Raw genomic sequence first — 20,158 nt, 5'->3', positions numbered from 1 at the left:
AAAATTTTATTATTAAATTATAAATAATAATTAAAAATATAAATAATGATATACTTTTAGTATCATGAGAGAGTTGAGGAACCGATCGTCAATTGTCCCTTCCAGAGATCTTCTTCTTAGATTACTTGAATCGAAGAACTAAAGTTTTGGATAACTATAATCGTCAAGAAACAATGGGAGTCAAGAAGAAGATGATAGTTCTTCGATTATTAGAGTTAGGGTTTCAATCGTTGACGGAGTGGAGGTTTTTACCATTGCTCACAGTCTCATTTTGGTAAGAGATTATTATTCAAAGTTCATTCTTATTCTTCCTAATCCTTAATCCTTTTTTAAAAATTAATAAAATAATAATTCATCATTCATAATTTCTCTAGTTTTATTTTTCTAATTTTTAATTTCATCTCCGCTTGCATAACTGCTATCATTCTGTACTGCTAACAATCCCTCTATTTTTTTTATTTTTCTCACACCCTATTATCTTTGGCTCTCTCTACTATCTATATATTTTACAAAGAAACAAAATATGATAACTTCTGGATTAATATAATTAACATAGAGAATGATGTCGTTATTAACCTTATAAGTATTAAATCATTGTAACAAATATTAAAAATCATTTCTCATATCTTTCTGTTCATTTATATCATCTTCTTCATCATTTTACGTCATATCCAATGATTAAGAGAAAGAGATAAAAAATATATAAATATAAAGTAAAAATATTTTATTAAAATTATTTATAAAAAATAATTTAAAAAAATTAAAGTGTTAATCATGATATTATAAATAATGATTTCCTTTTAGTATAGTATCATGAGAGAGTTGAGGATTTCTACAAAAAAAAAAAAAAAAACTATGCCTCGGCTCATAAATTCAATAAATAATAGTTCAATTAGTAAAAATAAATTTTTTATAATTTTCATAAAATAATTAAATGATAAACGCCATATTATACAAATTTAAAATAATTACTTTCTAAATAATAATTATATCATGAGAGAGTTGAGGATTTCTAACCATAATAAATATTAATAAGTAAATAATGCTTTTATCACCCTCAGTTTGCTTTCCCACCCACCGACTCGATCTTCAACCCTTCAACTACGACATGTATATGCCTGGGCACAATTATGATAAGTTTGATGAATCATAGTTCAACTAAAAAAACTAGAAGTTTATAACTTTCCTAAAATAATTAAATGATAAATGTCAAATTACGTAAAATTTAAAAATAATTATATCTTGAGGGAGTTGAGGATTTTTAGTATATTATATTATTTATTTTGATCGATAAGTAAATAATACTTTATCATGCTCGATTTTCTTCCTCAATTATCGATCTTAAATTAATACTCATATATATATGAGTAAAAAATTAACTTTGTGTCAGCTCAATTATGATAAGTTTGATAAATGATATTTTAATTAATTAAAATAAAAATATTATAATTTTATAAATAAATTAAATGATAAACATCAAATTATATAAATTTAAAATATTAAAATAATTGATTTATGATGATAGTTCTAATGGTAAAAAAAAATTTTAAAAATTAAATATTAAGTATTAGATTATATACTACTGCAATAATAATAAAACTATAAGTCTCAACTATTTGGTATCGACTATGTAGATCTTTTGTTGTCATTGAGATATATAAAAAAGTCATATATTTAGTTACGTTTAAAATACTTAAGTTTTTATTTATAAATTTTATTAAGATCATTTTAGATTTTTTAATATTTTCTCATATCATTTAAGATTAATTATTTTAATCTTCTGACAATCACATCCATAGATCTCTTAAGCATGTACAAATATTATCTTAAATGATTTTTTATTAACTTATTTAATTATTTATCAATGTAATATCTAATTATTTATGAAAAAAAAATTATTTTTTTTATCTTTCATAGTAACTGTATACATCTATCTCAACAAAGATATTTGATGATTATACAAAACTGTTTACACCCATTGTCATTTTAATTATTTTATTTATACTTTATAAATAATATATTCATCGACCTCTCTATCTTATTAAACAATTAATTTGATATACCTAAAATTTTTACTTATAGACTTTTTATTTATTCAATCCAACTCTATTCTATTGTTTATTTCTAAAATCACTAAGATTATATTTTTTATATATTCAATTTTAGTCATATTTAATCTAAAATATTTAGTTTTTATCAATTAAAATAATATTATAGCAAATAACATACACAAGGGATATCTATCATATAAAGTTCATCTATTATCAATCTAAAAAAGTATGAACTTAATACTATATTAATAGAAAACTTATTGGACACACTTCATATAGTTTAACACTATCATATATATCCTTAATAATATCAATATAATTAGCAGATATATCTTTCTTTTTAAATACCTACTATGATAAATCTGTAGGTATCTTATCATAGACTTATTTCAAGTCAATAAAAATCATATTTAAATATTATTTTATTTATTTTATTATTAATTAATTTAATAAAAATAATTTTTTTTATGATTGATCATCCAAACATAAAATAAAATTATTTTTCAGAGATATTTGTTTCAAAACCTTATTCTATTTTGATAATTTATTCCCAAGATTTTGATTCATGATTTTATTTTATTTTACATAATTTATATAATTTTGTGTACCACCCTTATTTTGATAAATTAATATTAGAAAACAGATATTCAAATTCAAGACCTCAACTTACTAAATGGGTTCTCTAACCAACCGAGCTATTACCAAATTTTCACCTTTAAATATATAATAATTTCTAATGCGTTTAAGAATCACACTTAAAATGTTTTTGTTTTCCCTTCCGCAAAAGCTCTTCTAGCATTTCGAGAGATGCTAACGAAGTTGGCAAAGCTGTAACTTAGAGAACCACAATAAGCATATTATTTTTGGAAAACCCCCCCACCCCAAAGAGACACTAAGCATGTTCAGACTAATTTATATACACACGCCAACCTTCTTCCCTCTCTTAGTAAATAATTAAAATTAATATACAGAACGATACTATCACTTTAAAGGTTGAAGAAGAATATTTAGGATTATAATCTGTCACTGTAATTTGACTAAGCAAACTATGTGCTAATGTGCATCTTTTTAAACTTATATATATAGAATGACGATGGCAACTTTCAACATCTCGTCGATATGTCCGAGTGGTTAAGGAGACAGACTCGAAATCTGTTGGGCTTTGCCTGCGCAGGTTCGAATCCTGCTGTCGACGAAACCATTTTTCGTCGTCTTGTTTCAATCTATTATGTTTATTTTCTCGGTTCGGTAAAAGCCGAACCTTCAATATAGTTTTGGTGCGGTTTTCTAATGAAGCTTTTGAATGAAAAGTTATCCAATTTGGTCATTTACTCGGTCCGATCCGGTTCAGTAAAAGCCGAACCTTAGATCTATGTGTTTTCGGCCTTTTGGTTTTGGTCCGGTTTGCAAATTAAGGTTTTAAATGATAGGATGTAACCTTTTCATTGAATTAAATGCTACACTTAGAATTAAAGGGTTAAACATTAACAGAGTATACAGTCGGGTACGGCAACAAAGAAACCCATAGACCGGTTTAGATCCAATTTGTCTTCGTTGATTCGGTTCGGTTCGGTTCGGTTTGAAAGATTTACCCATAAACCTTGTAAAATTCTTATATTAATATCTAATGTCTCTCAAAATAACTCAGATTAATCAACATCAATTATGATTAGTATTAAGTTAATATTATAATTAGCAACATATGAATGCCACGTAACGTTTTTAATTTAAGTAGGGTTATATACGTAGATCAATGACTTTGAGGGACTACTATGCAATTTTGCCATATATATCATACTTGTGAATACAATTATATAGTCACGACCTTTCGAACTCGACTCGTTCCCCAACTCAACTCAGTGTGCCGCCGAACGGAGTCGTATTTCTGGAGACGGACTCTGCTGTGGTCCGGCAAATATTGATGGCAGAGTCCCTCTCGCAAGTGGAGAGGGTTAAGCAAGCGATGGAGGAAACAAGAGAGGCGGCGGCGGAGTTGCGGTTTCAGGATCACGGCAGCCGTCTCCCCTTCGCCCGCGGCGGCCCCATCTTTTACCCTGGCCTCGTCGGGCCCATCACCTCGGTCCGCGATTTCAAAGCCTCCATCCTCGAAGAACTTCAGGTAATCCTCCACTCCGGTGACCCGGTTGCTCCTAGCGATCGTCACCGGGCTTTACTGATGTTTTGCTTCTATTCGCAGAGTTTGCAGGCCGAATTGGTCTCAACGGAAGATTTCGAGCAAGAGCTCTCGTAAGTTCTCCTTTTCTTGGTCTTTGATGGACTCTCTTTTTGGATTGATGAATCACATGTCTCACATTAGGGTCGATGAGCTTAAGGTACTTACGGAGGAAGAACTGGTGGAGATAGCCCTAAAAGAGGAGGTGGGCTTTCCTTTTCTTGCTGATTGTTAAGATGATAATTTTGGCGTAATAGCAGATGACGCTTTTAAGCATTGTTGCAGGATGTTCCAGGCGTTCATGATTCATCAAGGCTTCTAGAGTGTTCAGGTGAAGGGTAAGCTAAAAACAAACACATCTTTTTTCTTTAAAAAAAAAAACGACACAGGAGTATATAATTGTATGTGTGCCGTACTTTTCAGCATTGTTTTACTACCCTTATTTTATCTGAGGGTTCTTTTCGGCATTATATTATCTCGACTTGCTTTGTCTAAGAAACAGCCTTTTTGTTTGGCGTTTGCACAATTCATGACAATGTTTCTTATATTTCACAAATTTCTTATATCCACTATTCCAGTCTGTAGGAATTTTAGTGAGAAATTGTAATATGCAGCATTAATTTCTGCTTTAACCTTTTATGCCCATTAATTTTCATCATACACTATTTACTTGATGATAAATTATGACTATCATGCTAGTATGTGTTGAGGTTTCTGACTCTTATTTCTCATTACATTAGATGTGTCATAGATATATGAGAATTTACGGGTTACCTGTAGGATATATTTTGACATCTTATAAGATTAAGGAACTTAAATGCTTTCTCTTGTGTTTAATTTGGTGAATTATATCATAACATCAGAATAATTCATGGAGCTATGGTTAAATTATAACTGCACTGCAGAATTGTAGGTGATGCCAGCATTGGGAAAGAAATAGTTTGCTCGACAAGCTCAACAATGGAAAGGAGCAACTTGGAGTCATCTGAAAATTCGAAGGTTTCCCATGCATTGACATGTGAAACTGATGCTTCAAACAAGATAGTGAAGAAGAAGGGAGGGAAAAGAGGAAGGCGCTTTGATAGAGACTGTCGAGCTGCTGAATTGGAAGTATGCTGCCTAATTCTTTATCTAGTTTTGTATGATATGAGTATTGCAGTTTATCCCCCTCTTTGATCCCCTTATTCTCTTTCGTAGATCTAAAGGTAGCACTCTGACTTTGAAAATTTTCTGTACATCTATTATGGGATATATTCACTGCATAATTCAAAGTTCAAACATTTTCTTTCTTCTATTTTGTGCTAAAATCTCTTATCATACAAGATAACTGGATTATTCTTATTGGTAATAGGCTTTTGTCTTTTGGAGATAAGAGTCATAGGTGTTACTACTTGCTTATATTATAGACAATGCATTGCTAGAATATGTACCCGTGTAAGTGGTGGGTCGGACAATTGATATTTTGTTTATGTGCCTATCCTTAATAAAATTTCATGCTTATAGATATATATCTTTATTTTTGATATGATATTTTTATATATGTTATTATGTAATATGTATTTATACATTTATATTATGATTTTGACTGATTTTTAAGAATGACTTTGAAACTTAGAAAATTACTACAAAAAATCTTAAGGTTTTTACTTGATCCATGATCCATTACAATCCTAAGCCCTCTGTAACTTACTATATAATCTTAGTTTTGATTACTTTGGGATTATGTTAGACATTCTATAAATATTGACCAGGTTTGTTACTGTCATGATCTTCCACATTCTTTCTTTATTGCACTTGTGTCAAAAACTCAAACTCTGTATAGTCTTGCTGCTATTTTTTAACAGAGCTGGGAGTTCAGACTTTATGGATAACCTTGGTGTCATTATCATTGGCATGAGTAGGAGGAGCATTGATCCACTTTCTTTGGAGCATCTGGAGTCAACAAGCATTTTAGTCTATGTAAATGATGGTAATAATCAACACTTTTACTTAGTAGAACTAGCCAATTTGCTGATGGTGGACTTTTGAGGGTGTAGAATGTGCTCACAGTTGCATAAAAATGAATTGGTAAACACTAATTTATATGGTATCATTCAAAGACCTTCTAAATAACATAATGGCAAAAGGGTTCGGAGTTTTCAGAAGCATTTGTCACCATGGATAAATGGAGAAGCATCAATTAGGGAGTGAGAAAGGCAGTTGTGTACCAAATTACTGTTCAGTAGACATGTTATATTCTTCATGTTAGAGGTGGATATTGGCATACCTCCACAAATGTGTAATGATGAGCCTGTTCTAATATTTTGTGCCATTTTTGTGAAAGATTATCTTGTAATGGAAGACAGCTATTGCTTTTAATTCTTTGATGAGTATAGCTTATCTCTGATATATTTTTTTAAAGTCTTGCATCAATTATAAATTAATGTTCGTGCATGTGTTCAATGATCAGGGTGATTATTTTGCAAAAGTGGAAGAACTTGCAAAGATTAAAAAAAGGCAGGATGAGGACAAACTAGCAGCGAGACTACATTCATTTAGGTAAGCTTATGAGTTACTATAATTTAAGTGCCCACTTCTAATTAATTTATACTAGCAAAAAACAAGTGTATGTAATGTTCAAGTATAAACTGTATTAAATAATGCAGATATTATTTTATCTGATAGACAGTGAAAAGTTGAGATAATTCATCACCTAAGTTATATTTTGTGTTCTACTTTTACTTAGTACTGTTAATCGTGATTTTATGTTTATGCAGTGGCAACTCCAAGCTTGTTGAAGGGGCAACCTCAACCTCAGAAAAAATTGAGAGGACGAAATCCCTGAGGTTTATAACTACTCCTGTGAAGGTTAGGATCCAGAGCTATGTCTTGGAGTTCATGTTCATTTTGCTCTAGATATGCAGTTAATGTGAGACCCTTGTTTAACATATTTATGTTACATCCCTGATATTGTGACATCCCTGCTGTGTTGATATGGTTCTCTAGGGAGTGAAGTCTTTTTGTTGAAAATAATTGTGTAACTGTTGATTTTTTTAATATTAAACTGCTTATTGGCATATCATTTTATTTTTATAATATCCAGTCTTCTAGTGTCTTCCAGAAGAAATCATGATTGAAAGGTACAGGGTTACATATATTTGACATTGTCATCTTGCTTCACTCTTAATTTTATTGGCAACTTCATGCTTAATTAATTTTTTTATTAATTTATTTTTCATTTTTGCATTAGAAAGTCTTGACTTTCACTTTTGCAACTTTGTGCTTTATTTCTAAATTTTTTATAGATAAGATGTGGTCAGTAAATTGAATGTTTTCTTGAGTATGTAATACAATTTGTTGCATGAATCTATTTTAGAGCATTGTGAGTCATGTTTTGAATATTCACAGTATGTTTGTCACCGTGACAATGTGTTGTTCTCTACTTTTTGCTCAGTGGTGAATTTCCTTTTGTTTGCACAGGTGAAGTCTCTATCACAAGAGCATGTGCCAATATATTTTCCTGAGCTTATTCTTTGTGTAGAGATTTATGCCAAGAAAAGCACCTTAAGAAAGGTAAAACTTGCTACTTATACACTGGAAAATCTATTGCAGAAAAGATAATGCTGTTCTAGTCATTTATTATAGTTGTAGCTATTCTCATGTTTATTATTTTATGGTTTTCAAAATGTTCTTTGGTTTTCTAGTGAATCTGAATGTATTTTAGTGCATGAAGGAGATGCTGTTATATAGTTCATTTGGTAAAGTTGTCTCACTTAATTCATTGAGAGGAAACTGTGATCCTATAATAGTTCTCTTCATCTTCTTCAACGATTTTTCCTGTGATAAACAGCCTTACCTGAAAGGCAAGTTGATCATCGCATCTTTTTAACCCGAAACGACTGAGGTGAGGAAAGGTTCTTTTTGAGAGTACTCCGAGAATAGATCCAGTGAAGACAGGGTAAGCCCTGTAGTTCAGAGGACTAGAACATGTGGCTACGAACCATGGTGTCGGGGGTTCTCAATTATCCTCACTCACAACCTTCCCTTTTGGGAAGGCAAACTGATCATTGATGCCATGGTAGCAATCACTCCTATAACTGTCTAGCCTTTTGGGTGAATTTTGATTCATCAATGATGGTATTAACATTTGAATCCGGGCCTCGTCATATCTATTTTACATCTTTGCAAACCCAAACTCTGTGGGATCTTTAAGAATGGTGACAACTGCATGATCAAAAAAGGGGTGGCCCAGTGCTCAAGGCTTGCACTAGCACGGGATTGTAGACAGCCTACAATTAGGGAGGTGATTTCTGTGACTCGAATTCTGGGCAACTGCTACATGACACATCTATAAACTCTCGGAATCTACATTACAGTGGACCGAGATCCAATATTTTGCATTATATAAAAAGGATGAAGTTGTGTACATGTATTTTAGTGGCTTACTACTGGTAGCTTAGGTTTAAGCATTTTTAGCTGTACTGATATTCACTACTTGTAAACTGATGTCCACTCCAAAAGTTAGTAGTACTAATTGTTTGCTTGTGTTGTTATAATGGTATTTAGCACCTGTGTAGGCTCCCTCATGTTTATTAACAAGAAAATTAATTCAAGATATTACAAAACTTCCATGCGACTTGACCTTGGAATTTAGTGTATTTTTTGCACTTTGTTTGATCATAATTTAGTGTACTTTTTTGCACTTTGTTTAACCTATTTAAGTGGAGCTCTTTGTTATCTGTTTGTGCTGCTTATATGGTTAATTTTCTATTTATCACTCATTTGGTGCTTCTGTATCTCCACTAATGTACACTGCATATCACTGCAGACCCAAGAATTTTTAGTACTGGGTAGCCAAGTCCTAACGGAGCTGAAGGATCGCATCTACTGCTTGACAGATAAGCTAATGGAGATGGCAGGGGAACATGATCCTTCTGGATATTTCCTCATTGAAGTATCGCTTTTTTCTGTTCCTCACTTGTATGATTTATATGCATATTATTTGAGGATGATTTTGCATTTATGACTGTTCTTCATGTAGGATACTTTTTGCAATGATCTGCGGAACCCTTCTTTTATCGACTACAGTAAACCTGTGTTTGACTGGCTTAAGGACAACAGTGATGAGGCCATTGAGAAATGGGAATACATCATGTCTGGTGAGTTGAAGAAGAAGCAAAAGGAGCTTTTAGGTGATGCAAATGTCTCGAGCTTACCAAAGTTTAAAGCTTTGGACATGCATAAGACTCGATTTTCTGACCTGCGGTTCAGATTGGGTTCTGGATATCTTTACTGTCATCAGGTGCACAATTTTTAATTTGTTTGGACAACTCGCAATTATTGTTTCCTTGAGAACACAGCATCATGTTTGAAGCATGTCATTTGGTTCCAACTGTTATGATTCTTGTAAAAAAAATTATAAGAGTTGTATATTAGCAAGCATTATATCTTGAAAATAAAACATAAATCTACAATAGTTAGTAGATTATTACTTTGTAGTCTACTTTGCTTTAAATTGTATATATATTGAGTTATTCTGTTTCTGGTCTCCTGAATGATATTACTATTCTTAAAAGCTTAAAATCAATTCTGATATCATGCCAAAAAAAAGATAGAAACATCCTTTCTTTTATATTTTTATCTTTCTTTAAATTTTTATTAACAAATTAAAATGATTTTTTTTTCATGTACTAGAACTTCCACGGGTGGGTGATGTTCTTTCACGTGTGTGTTCTTAACTGTTAATCTGATTTCAGGGAAACTGCAAGCATACCATAGTGATAAGAGACATGAGATTGATCCACCCCGAGGATGTTCAAAATTGGGCAGATTATCCACTCCTTACATATCAACTGCGACGACATTACAGGAAATGTTCAGTCTGTGACATATACATCGCAACAAAGATGACGGTCGATGATAAGTGGGCTCCGGTGAACCCTTGTTATTTCTGCATCAAATGTTATTTCCTTCTTCACTACAAGGAGGACAACTCGTTGTTATATCCTCACACTGTATTCGATTATTTTCACGAATAGTGTGCATTTTCATGATAGTTACTTGTGTTCATATTTATGCATTTTGTCTCGTAAATGTTGTTGGGGAGGAAGCTCAGCTTCTTTGGGATGTGGACTAGCCTCCTTGCTTTGGACAAATCATGTTCTTGGGTTATTGCCATATGCTTGGTCGGTTAATGTTGTTTCTTTACTTTACCACTGCATATACATGGCTGTCTATTTGGTCATCACATCTTGCCTGGGTGATGTTTTTTTTTCGAAAAAAATAAAAACAAACTATATTGCAGAAGTATTACAAGTGAAATAGGAGGTCAAGAAGGATTTGGGAGCCCTACAGTCATATATTTGTTCTGTATACAAGATTTTGACATTATTACTAATTGCTTAGTGTGCTAATTGAGAATGAGATGCATATTTGTTCTATATACAAGATTTTGACATTAATACTGATTGCTTAGCTTGTGAATTGAGAATGAGATGCATATTTGTTGTGTGTACAAGAGTTTGATATTATTACTGATTGCTTAGTGTGCTAATTGAGAATGAGATGCATATTTGTTCTATATACAAGATTTTTGACATTAATACTGATTGCTTAGTGTGCTAATTGAGAATGAGATGCATATTTGTTCTATATACAAGATTTTGACATTAATACTGATTGCTTAGTGTGCTAATTGAGAATGAGATGCATATTTGTTCTATATACAAGATTTTGACATTAATACTGATTGCTTAGCGTGCAAATTGAGAATGAGATGCATATTTGTTCTGTGTACAAGAGTTTGACATTATTACTTGATAGGGGTAAAAACTGATTTGACATAACATCCTGAGATTTGACGTAATACACCCCCACGTCAGACACCCCTGTGCGGCATACTGCTCCAGGGAGCGAGCATTAACACCGACGCGACATGCACCCACGCCCATCGTACCCAAACGATCTCCTCGGCCGATCCCTTATGACCGGCCGAGGTAGGGGGAGGCGTCGACTGACACTCCCCATACCCTGCAGTAGCTCGGCCTTCCACGCAACGCCCACGACGACGACAGACGCCATCAGAGGTACGGCCCTACTATGGCAGGATGGCACATCACGTAACATCAAACCCACTTATAAATACCCCCTGGCCCCCAACGGGCAGGGGGGAGACACGATCTCACTCAAAACTCCACTCTGCATCACTGACTTGATCGTCGGAGGGGTCGGGCCGAGCCACCGACCCGATCTGTGTGCAGGTACTCGACCGAAGCTGAACCTGCTCGGCGCCGCGGAACTTCCCAGCCAGATCCCCTGCATCAGCCACCACAAGATCCCAAGGGGAGCCGCGTCTGATCCTAACCATTTGGAGCCCTGAACCAGCCGCGTCGACTCCGAGGTCATGACTAAAAAAGTTACTTACCGTAACAGATTGGCGTTAGAAGGAGGGTCGCCCGTCCAAATGTCAAGCGATCAGCGAATCCACTTCGGCGGACCCAAAACCGCTGGGCTCCCCTCCCCGGGGGAACACCCCCCGCATGTTGAATCCCGCGACGAGCGCCCCGCAGCGGTGTCGGAACGCTACTGGCAATTGTTCAACGACCCAGGCTTGTCGCCTCCCGACGGCGCACCCGCCGGCCCGTCGTCAGTATCACCCGAGGCCTTTCACGACCTCGCCCTCCGAGTCCGAGCCCTGACAAGCATGGTCCAAACCATCATTCCGATCGTATCCCAGCGGACCCCTCCGCATGCGACCCGACCTTCGCAACAACGGGAGACCCCTGCCCGGACTCACGCACCGCTTCCAGAGCTTCCCGTCTCACCTCAAAACCCCGCAACTTGGCCCGGGAGCCGGGAAACAGAAGACACGGCGAGCCGCCCCGAGCCTGAGGCTCCGACTGCCGACTCGACGAATGCCCTACGAGCTCAGTTGCGCCTCCTTAGTCAAAGACTCGACGAAGTACAACAGGAAGTTCGTAAGTCAAAAGGAGAGCTCGGGGCGGACGGACATCAAGGATCCCCATTCACCCCCGAGATACAAGAGCAGGCGATCACGCCACACTTCCGCCTCCCCTCGCTGGATGCGTATGACGGCGCCGCTGACCCAGCGGACCACGTGGCCGCTTTTCACGCCCAAATGATGCTATACGGGACTTCTGACGCCTTAATGTGCAGGGCGTTCCCAACGACTCTGCGGGGGCCAGCCCACGCGTGGTACAGTGGCCTGAAGCCCGGCACCGTCGCCTCCTTCGATCAGCTCGCCAAGGATTTCGAGCTTAACTTCTTAGCTTACACCCGACCAAAGCCGTCCATGGCATTGCTCCTCGGGCTCAACCAGAAGGAGGACGAGCCCCTCTCCCATTTTGTGAACCGCTTTACGACGCAAATCCACGGATTGTCGGATGCTCACCCCTCTCTTGATGCAGGCATTCATGATAGGCCTGCGACCCTCCAGGTTCTTCTGGTCGTTCGTGGAGCGACCCCCCACCGCGATCCCAGAAATGCTCCAGCGTGCCAGTCAATTCATCGCCGCGGAGACTTGGATGGCTGGGAAGTGGGAGGAGCACAAAAAGGTCAAATCAGAGCCACCTCGACAGCAACAACCCGCCGCCTCCCAGCGAAGGTTGGACAGACCCGACCCAAGGTCTCCTCTTCCCGCCTTGAATTCATCCCGAACTGAAATATTCCTACACGAGAAGGGGAAGGGCTACTCAAGGAACCTCACCCGATGAGGAGCCCGCGGGAGCTCGCAAACCGTTCGAGGTACTGCCGATTCCATCGGTAGCACGGGCACGACACCGAGCAGTGCCGCGAATTGAAGAGGCAAATCGAGGAGCTCATCCTCAGAGGTCACCTCGGCCAGTACCTCCGGCCGAACAAAGAGCAGTCACCTCGCCCGGAGGGCCCCGTCGAGCGACACATTGATGTGATAGCCGGGGGCCCCGCATTAGGGGGAGGCTCCACGTCGGGCAGAAAGGCGTATGCCCGAGCCGCTCCCGACGAAGCCTCGGGACACGAGCCCGAGCCTGAGATTACCTTCCCAACCGGAGCTGCCGAGCGACCCGACCACGACGACGCCCTGGTGATATCGGCCAGGGTAGCCAACGCGCAGGTGAGAAGGATCATGGTCGACACGGGGAGCTCGGCCGATATACTTTACTTCGACGCCTTCCAGAAGTTGGGCTTGGCCAGGGAGAACCTGAGCCCGATGTGCTCAGCGCTCACCGGGTTAACGGGAGATTCAATATCACCCCTTGGGGCTATTACTCTACCCTTGACTCTGGGGACCCCACCGAGGTCGAAGACGGTGATGACCACTTTCCTGGTCGTCGACCTTCCCACTGCTTACAACGCCATACTCGGTCGGCCAACCCTCAACAAGGCCAGAGCCGTCGTCTCAACCTACTACCAAACCATGAAGTTCCCGACTCGTGCTGGAGTCGGAGAAGTTATGGGAAGCCCCCGAGAGTCCAGGCGGTGCTACCTGACCGCCGTTTCTTTGCACAAGAGGGCCAGGACCGAGCCACCACTGGAAGATCCGCGGGAAGCAAAAAAGCTGGCTCCTCATCCCGAGCTGAGGGGAGTCACAGCCGGGCACGCACGCCTCTCTTTTATGGATGCCTATTCAGGATACAACCAGATCAGGATGGCGCCCGAAGACAGAGAACATACGACCTTCCTCACCAATCAAGGGGTATACTTCTACAAGGTCATGTCATTCGGGCTGAAAAATGCTGGGGTCACATACCAAAGAACGGTGAACAAGATGTTCGCCCATCAGATCGGGAGGAACATGGAAGTGTACGTGGACGATATGATTGTGAAAAGCCAAGGGGCCGGAACGCACATTGCCGACCTAGCCGAGGCGTTCGCCACACTGCGCAAGTTCGGCATGCGACTCAACCCCACAAAGTGCGCTTTCGGCGTCACCTCCGGCAAATTCCTTGGGTTCATCGTACACGAAAGAGGAATTGACGCCAATCTTGAGAAGGTTCAGGCGATAATCAACATGCAGTCCCCCCGGACGATTAAAGACCTGCAACAACTTAACAGAAGGCTTGTCGCCCTGTCTCGCTTCCTTGCTCGATCGGGCGATCGCTGCCTCCCATTCTTCAAGGCGCTCAAAAACCCGAAGAACTTCCAATGGACGTCGGAATGCGAGGAGGCTTTCAAACAAGTAAAGCAGCACCTGACCAGCCTCCCCCGGCTCGCCTCTGTCTCTCCCAGCGAGAAGCTGGGCCTCTATTTGGCGGCCTCCCCGTATGCAGTCAGCTCTGTCCTGATCAAGGAAAGCTCCGGCCAACAACTCCCGGTCTACTACGTCAGCCACGTCCTGGGTGGACCCGAGGAGCGTTACCCGCTGATAGAAAAACTCGCGCTCGCCCTGGTTCTCTCGGCTCGGAAGTTACGCCCCTACTTCCAGGCATACACGGTGGAGGTCATCACTGACCAACCTTTTCGGCAGGTCTTAACCAAATTTGATGTTGCAGGACGGCTACTCAAATGAGCGGTGGAGCTCGGCGAGCATGATATAAGATACGTGCCTAGGACCGCCATCAAGGCTCAGGCGGTAGCCGACTTCATCGCGGAGTTAACTCAGATGGAGGACAGAGATCTCGAGCAAACCCTCGAAGCTTGGACCCTACACGTGGACGGCTCGGCCAACTCAAGGGGTGCCGGCGCGGGACTGGTTCTCCTCGCCCCTGATGGACGCTCGTTCGAGCGTTCCCTCCGCTTCGGGTTCAAAGCCACCAACAACGAGGCGGAGTACGGGGCACTCCTAGCAGGACTAAAGCTGGCCCTCGAGATGCAGGTGGCCGCAATACACGTCCTCACCGACTCACAGCTTGTGGCCGAGCAGCTCGGCGGTGGATACGAAGCTCGGGATGCAACCATGGCGAAATACCTGGCACGGGTAAGGGACCTAACTGCCAAGTTCCCTTACTTTACGTTATCTAATATTCTGAGAGAGGAGAACGAACGAGCCGACGCGCTAGCTAAGCTGGCGTCAAAGCCGACCTCCGAAGCATGGCCAAAGGTCGAGGAGCTCCCTGCTCGCGCCATTAAAGTGGCGGCTACGGCCCCAGGCAGAGCGCCGATCACGTTGGTGCAGGAGCTGCTGCGCTTCAAGCGGGATGGAACCCTTCCCCTCGACGAAGTCACAGCTCGGCGCCTGGGCCGTACGCACGCGTGGTACACCGAGGAGAGCGGGCGGCTTTACAGACGGTCCTTCACCTATCCCCTCTTGCGGTGCTTGGAGCCTGACGAAGCCCAAACGGTCCTGGCCGAAACCCACGAGGGGGTTTGCGGCGAACACATTGGCGGGCGGACCTTGGCACACAAAATACTCCGCCAAGGCTACTATTGGCCGACCATGTGTCGGGACGCGAAAGCTTACGTACAGCGGTGTGGTTCATGCCAGCAACACCCCCGCGCACCCCGACAGCCCGCGGTCCCGCTCAGCCCCATCGATTGCGCATGGCCGTTCGCGCAGTGGGGCTTGAACCTGCTCGGACCCTTCCCACCGGCTTCTAGGCAGTGGAAGTACATAATCGTAGGAGTGGACTACTTCACAAAGTGGGTCGAGGCCGAGCCGCTGGTGACAATCACGGAACATCAGATGGAGAAGTTCGTGTGGAAAAACCTAGTGACTCGGTTCGGGTTGCCCAAGGCCATTATTACGGACAACGGACCTCAGTTCGCCGGCAGAAGATTCCGGGAGTTCTGTGCCGGTCATGGCATCCAACTAAGGTTCAGTTCGGTGGCCCACCCTCAGACGAACGGGCTGGCGGAGGTAACCAACCGAGTGTCCGCAGCCCGATCGGCCTGGACGGACGAGCTCCCCAGCGTACTGTGGTCGCTGCGCACCACTCCCAAGGCCGCGACCGGAGAGTCCCCGTACAGCTTGATGTTCGGGACCGAAGCTGTCTTGCCGCCCGAAATGGCTGTTGCCACCCTTCGGACAAAGAGCTATGACGAGGAAGTCTCGAACGAGGGACTTCGTGCCAGCCTCGACATGTTCGAGGAGTGACGCGCCGACGCGCACCTAAAAGCCCTCTCTTACCAAAGAGCCGTCGCGAGGGTCTACAATAGAAAGGTACGACCCCGACCGATCAAGTTAGGCGATCTAGTCCTGCGAAAGGCCGAGGTCAGTGACCCGACCCGAGTGAGGGGGAAGCTAGCCCCCAAGTGGGAGGGAACTTATTGGGTCACCGAAATGGTCCGACCGGGTACTTACCGGCTCACGACAATGAACGGCTCTCCCTTACCGAGAATCTGGAATGTCTGGAACCTTAAGAAGTTTTTTGTCTGAAGTAAAGAAACCTTTCTCGGAGGAAGTGGTTCGCCCGGAAGAGAAGAAGGCAGTAGTCGAGAGAAGAAAAAGTTTTCTTTTACATAGATAGCTAGCCCCCAAGTGGGAGGGACATTATCGGGTCACCGAAATGGTCCGACCGGGTACTTACCGGCTCACGACAATGAACGGCTCTCCCTTAACGAGAACCTGGAATGTCTGGAACCTTAAGAAGTTTTTTGTCTGAAGTAAAGAAACCTTTCTCAGAGGAAGTGTTTCGCCCGGAAGAGAAGAAGGCAGTAGTCGAGAGAAGAAAAAAGTTTTCTTTTGCATAGAAAGCAAGCCCACTTACAAGACTCGACTTACAAAAAATCAACTAGCAAAAACAAAATACAAAACCCCTCTATTTTTGGGGGACCTCTAGGCGATCGTCGAAGGGGACCTCCTCGGGCATGTCCACCCCCCGGTCCTCGGGATGAGGAGTGAAGGGGTCCTCCTTCACCTCGAGACCTGGGTGACGAGCACGGAAACAAGATGTGGCGATACGGTATCCATACTCAAAAGACACCCGCCCCGTCCGCGTCAGCCCGAGTTCAAACCCCTCCGACCTCTTGTAGGCCTCGAGGAGCTCCTTGTCTTTCGCAGGTCGAAGGCGGGCCTCCTCCGCCAGCACCTCCGAGGCGGCCTTCGCCTCAGCCTTCGCCGCGTCCAACTTTTTGCTGAGGGCGCCTGCCTCCGTCTTCAATAGGCGGAGTTCGGTCCGCTCCACCCTCATCAGTTTCTGGAGCTCCTCGTTCGCCTTCTTTGAGGCCTCGAGCTCCGACCGGAGGCGTGCCGCCCCCGCCTCCGAGTCCGCCGCGTGCTTTTCCGCGGCCGCCACGGCCTCCGGTTCGGCCCCGGCTTGAACCTCCGCGATCCGACGGTGGAGCTCGGCGTTGCGATTGACGAGGCCCCCAATGACTCGGCCTACGTCACGCACCCTGTCCATCAGGGCCGTTGCGTAGTGGAGACCCTACATAAGAGGAAATAGGTCAAGAAGGTCGGCGTCGGACAGACGAACCAGAAAAGCGGAAACACACTTACCCAGATCAGTGACTGGGCCGACGTGTTGAGCAACGCCTCCGATGGCAGGACATACAAGTCCCGAGCCATATCAGGATGGAGTGCCTCTCGGAGGAACGCCGCGGAGGGATCTCCTCCGGCCCACACCTTAGACCCCCAGGACAAACCCTCCCAGCAGGCAACCAGGGGGTCGCTGAGCTCACCGAGCAGGATCTCGCTCGCCAGCCGCGTCAGGTACGGCTCCCCGTCTCCGACAGGGAGCCGGTAGAGGTCGCGCACGGAGACAGGGTGAAGACCCTTCCCGGTCGTACGCTGACTGGGGCCAGCCCCTCCGCGACGAGAACTCGCCTCGGGCCCCCTCGACGGGGTTGTCTTCGCCTTATTCGAAGGGCGCCCAGCCTCGACCTCCAGCGGGGCACCCTCCGAGCCGGGTAGCGGGTCGGTCGGCGGAGCTGGAATTGGAGGTTGCGGATCGCCTGACGAAGCTGGAAGGGAGGGCTCCGAACCCTAATCCCCCAGGAGCGAACGAAGGTTCACCATATCTGCAAGAAGCGGAAGAAGTTAGTACCCGAGGCCAACCACCCGAACGCTCGGACCAAACGTCATTAACGTACCCAAAGGCATCGGGCTGAGGCCCGCCTCGACCAGCCATTGCTCGGTCATGGTACGGATGGCCTGCGACCTAGGGAGAATCTCTTTGAGCCTCCCCAGAGCTTGGCGCTCTGCCTCGCCCAAATAGGGGGTGGTGTTGTCGATCGCTCTCGTGGACCACCGAACCCCGAAGCCCCAGTCCCGTACGCGGCTAACATAAAAAAACCTCCCCTTCCATCCCTTGTTACTAGAAGGGGCACCCCCGACTCGAAAACCCGTCCGGGCTGACAAGAAATAGCCCCACGAACCCTTGCAGAGGCGATAGCAGGAGAGAAAGAGGTTAAGGGTGGGGGTGATGTTGGCGTAATGGCATTCCCCCAGGAATACCACCAGGTAACGCCAAGAGTTCGGCGCCACCTGAAACGGTGAAATCCGTCAGAATGACAGGCAAGACACTATGAGGGGATGAAGAGGAAAACGTAAACCCGCCTCCAGGGCGTCGAGGGTCAGGAGCACTGAGGATATGGTCCTCCGGGATACTATAGCGCACCCGGAGCTCCTCCAGCAAGGCCCCGCTCACGGTGGAATTAATGTCGTGCGGCCACATCAGAGCCTCAAGGGCTCGTGCCGCTTCTCCATCAGAAGACCCAGCAGGGGACGGAGGGGGATTTCCCTCCCCGGCTCCGAGGACGTAAAGAGAAGAAGAGGATGGAGAGGAAGGAGGGGAAGAAGGGGGCGACACCTCAACTGACCTTAAAAAGAGGGAAAGAGTACGCAGAAGACTAGGAAGGGGACTACGGAGGCGACAGCGTAACTCGAAGAAGAAAATACGGCAGCGAAAGATGGAGGCGGAGTCGAGCCTCCGCTATTTAAAGGGGATAGCTCGTCAGAACCAATGCCACTTCGCTTCCCGAGAACGGGTGGCAGCCCACTCGCGCGCGTGCGAAACCGTCCCGTCGCATCGGGAGACCCCCAAAGGCGCTCCGCATTAATGAGGGCCTGACGTGGCAGCCAGCGACAACGCGGTGCGAAGTACGGAGGCACCCAATCATATCAGCCTCGAAAACTGGCAACTTCCAAAAGGGGCAGCCCTTTACCTTCCCCAGGGAAAAAACAACCTGGCCTCCCGTGCTCGCGCGAAGTTAGACGACCAATCGCCGGCCAAAGAACCAAGTACCACCTCGGTCGCAGCCTGCCTGCGCCGAGCACCCCACACACACACTACCTCGGCGCGGCCTGCCCACCTCCGACGTGTCCCTCGGCCGCATGGTGCCCGAGACCACTTCCTCGCGTCCTGCCCGCCTGCTCGTGCTACTCGGCTGCACGGCCCTCGCGACCACACCTACGCGGTCTGCTCGCCTGCATCGTGCTCCTCGGCGGCGTGATGACCGAGACCACACCTACGCGGCCTGCCCGCCTGCGTCGTGCTCCTCGCTTCCATCATCCCCAAGACACACCTGCGCGACCGGCCCGCCTGCGTCGTGCTCCTTGGCTCCGTGTTCCCGAGACAGGGCAGCGCCGCCAGTACGCTTGCGTCATGCCCCTCGGCTCCATAAACCCCGAGGCACGCCTACACGGTCAGCCTGCCCACACCAAACTCCTCGGCCGCATGGTGCCCGAGACCACTTCCTCACGTTCTACCCGCCTGCTCGTGCTACTCGGCCGCACAGCCCTCGCGAACACACCTGCGCGGTTTGCTCGCCTGCGTCGTGCTCCTCGGCGGCGTGATGACCGAGACCACACCTGCGCGGCCTACCCGCCTGCGTCGTGCTCCTCGCTTCCATCATCCCCGAGACACACCTGCGCGACCGGCCCGCCTGCGTCGTGCTACTTGGCTCTGTGTTCCCGAGACAGGGCAGCGCCGCCAGTACGCCTGCGTCGTGCCCTCGGCTCTATAAACCCCGAGGCATGCCTACGCGGTCAGCCTGCCCGCGCCGAACTCCTCGGCCGCATGGTGCCCGAGACCACTTCCTCGCGTCCAGCCCGCCTGCTCGTGCTACTCGGTCGCAC

The 20,158-nt window shown here is 44.6% G+C and overlaps 1 protein-coding gene and 1 non-coding gene across 2 annotated transcripts; both read left to right on the top strand.

Annotated features, from left to right (window-relative positions):
• The first annotated feature begins 3,164 nt into the window (after nt 1–3,164).
• Nucleotides 3,165–3,246, top strand: TRNAS-CGA (transfer RNA serine (anticodon CGA)). Its single transcript has one exon. It is a non-coding gene; the product is annotated as a tRNA-Ser (tRNA).
• A 638-nt stretch (nt 3,247–3,884) lies between these two features.
• On the top strand, nt 3,885–10,278 carry LOC103999977 (snRNA-activating protein complex subunit). The gene is made up of 11 exons (XM_009421892.3): nt 3,885–4,170; nt 4,249–4,298; nt 4,369–4,429; nt 4,510–4,562; nt 5,130–5,334; nt 6,674–6,762; nt 6,981–7,071; nt 7,684–7,776; nt 9,032–9,157; nt 9,245–9,505; nt 9,960–10,278. Exons 1-11 carry the CDS (start codon nt 3,973–3,975, stop codon nt 10,239–10,241), a joined length of 1,509 nt encoding a protein of 502 aa, XP_009420167.1. The 5' UTR covers nt 3,885–3,972; the 3' UTR covers nt 10,242–10,278.
• Nucleotides 10,279–20,158: the final 9,880 nt, after the last annotated feature.

The sequence above is a fragment of the Musa acuminata genome, chromosome BXJ1-10 (assembly GCF_036884655.1).
Source record: "Musa acuminata AAA Group cultivar baxijiao chromosome BXJ1-10, Cavendish_Baxijiao_AAA, whole genome shotgun sequence".
NCBI classification, from domain to species: domain Eukaryota; kingdom Viridiplantae; phylum Streptophyta; class Magnoliopsida; order Zingiberales; family Musaceae; genus Musa; species Musa acuminata.
The sequence above is the reverse complement of the archived record's forward strand: the minus strand, read 5'-3'. Positions and strand labels throughout refer to the sequence as shown.

Excerpts from the sequence above, each read along its gene's own strand:
- LOC103999977 (XM_009421892.3), top strand. The coding sequence starts at position 3,973 with ATGGCAGAGTCCCTCTCGCAAGTGGAGAGGGTTAAGCAAGCGATGGAG. Across the intron at positions 4,563-5,129 it reads CTAGAGTGTTCAGGTGAAGG|AATTGTAGGTGATGCCAGCA; the intron begins GTAAGCTAAAAA and ends ACTGCACTGCAG. Across the intron at positions 9,158-9,244 it reads CTGGATATTTCCTCATTGAA|GATACTTTTTGCAATGATCT; the intron begins GTATCGCTTTTT and ends TTCTTCATGTAG.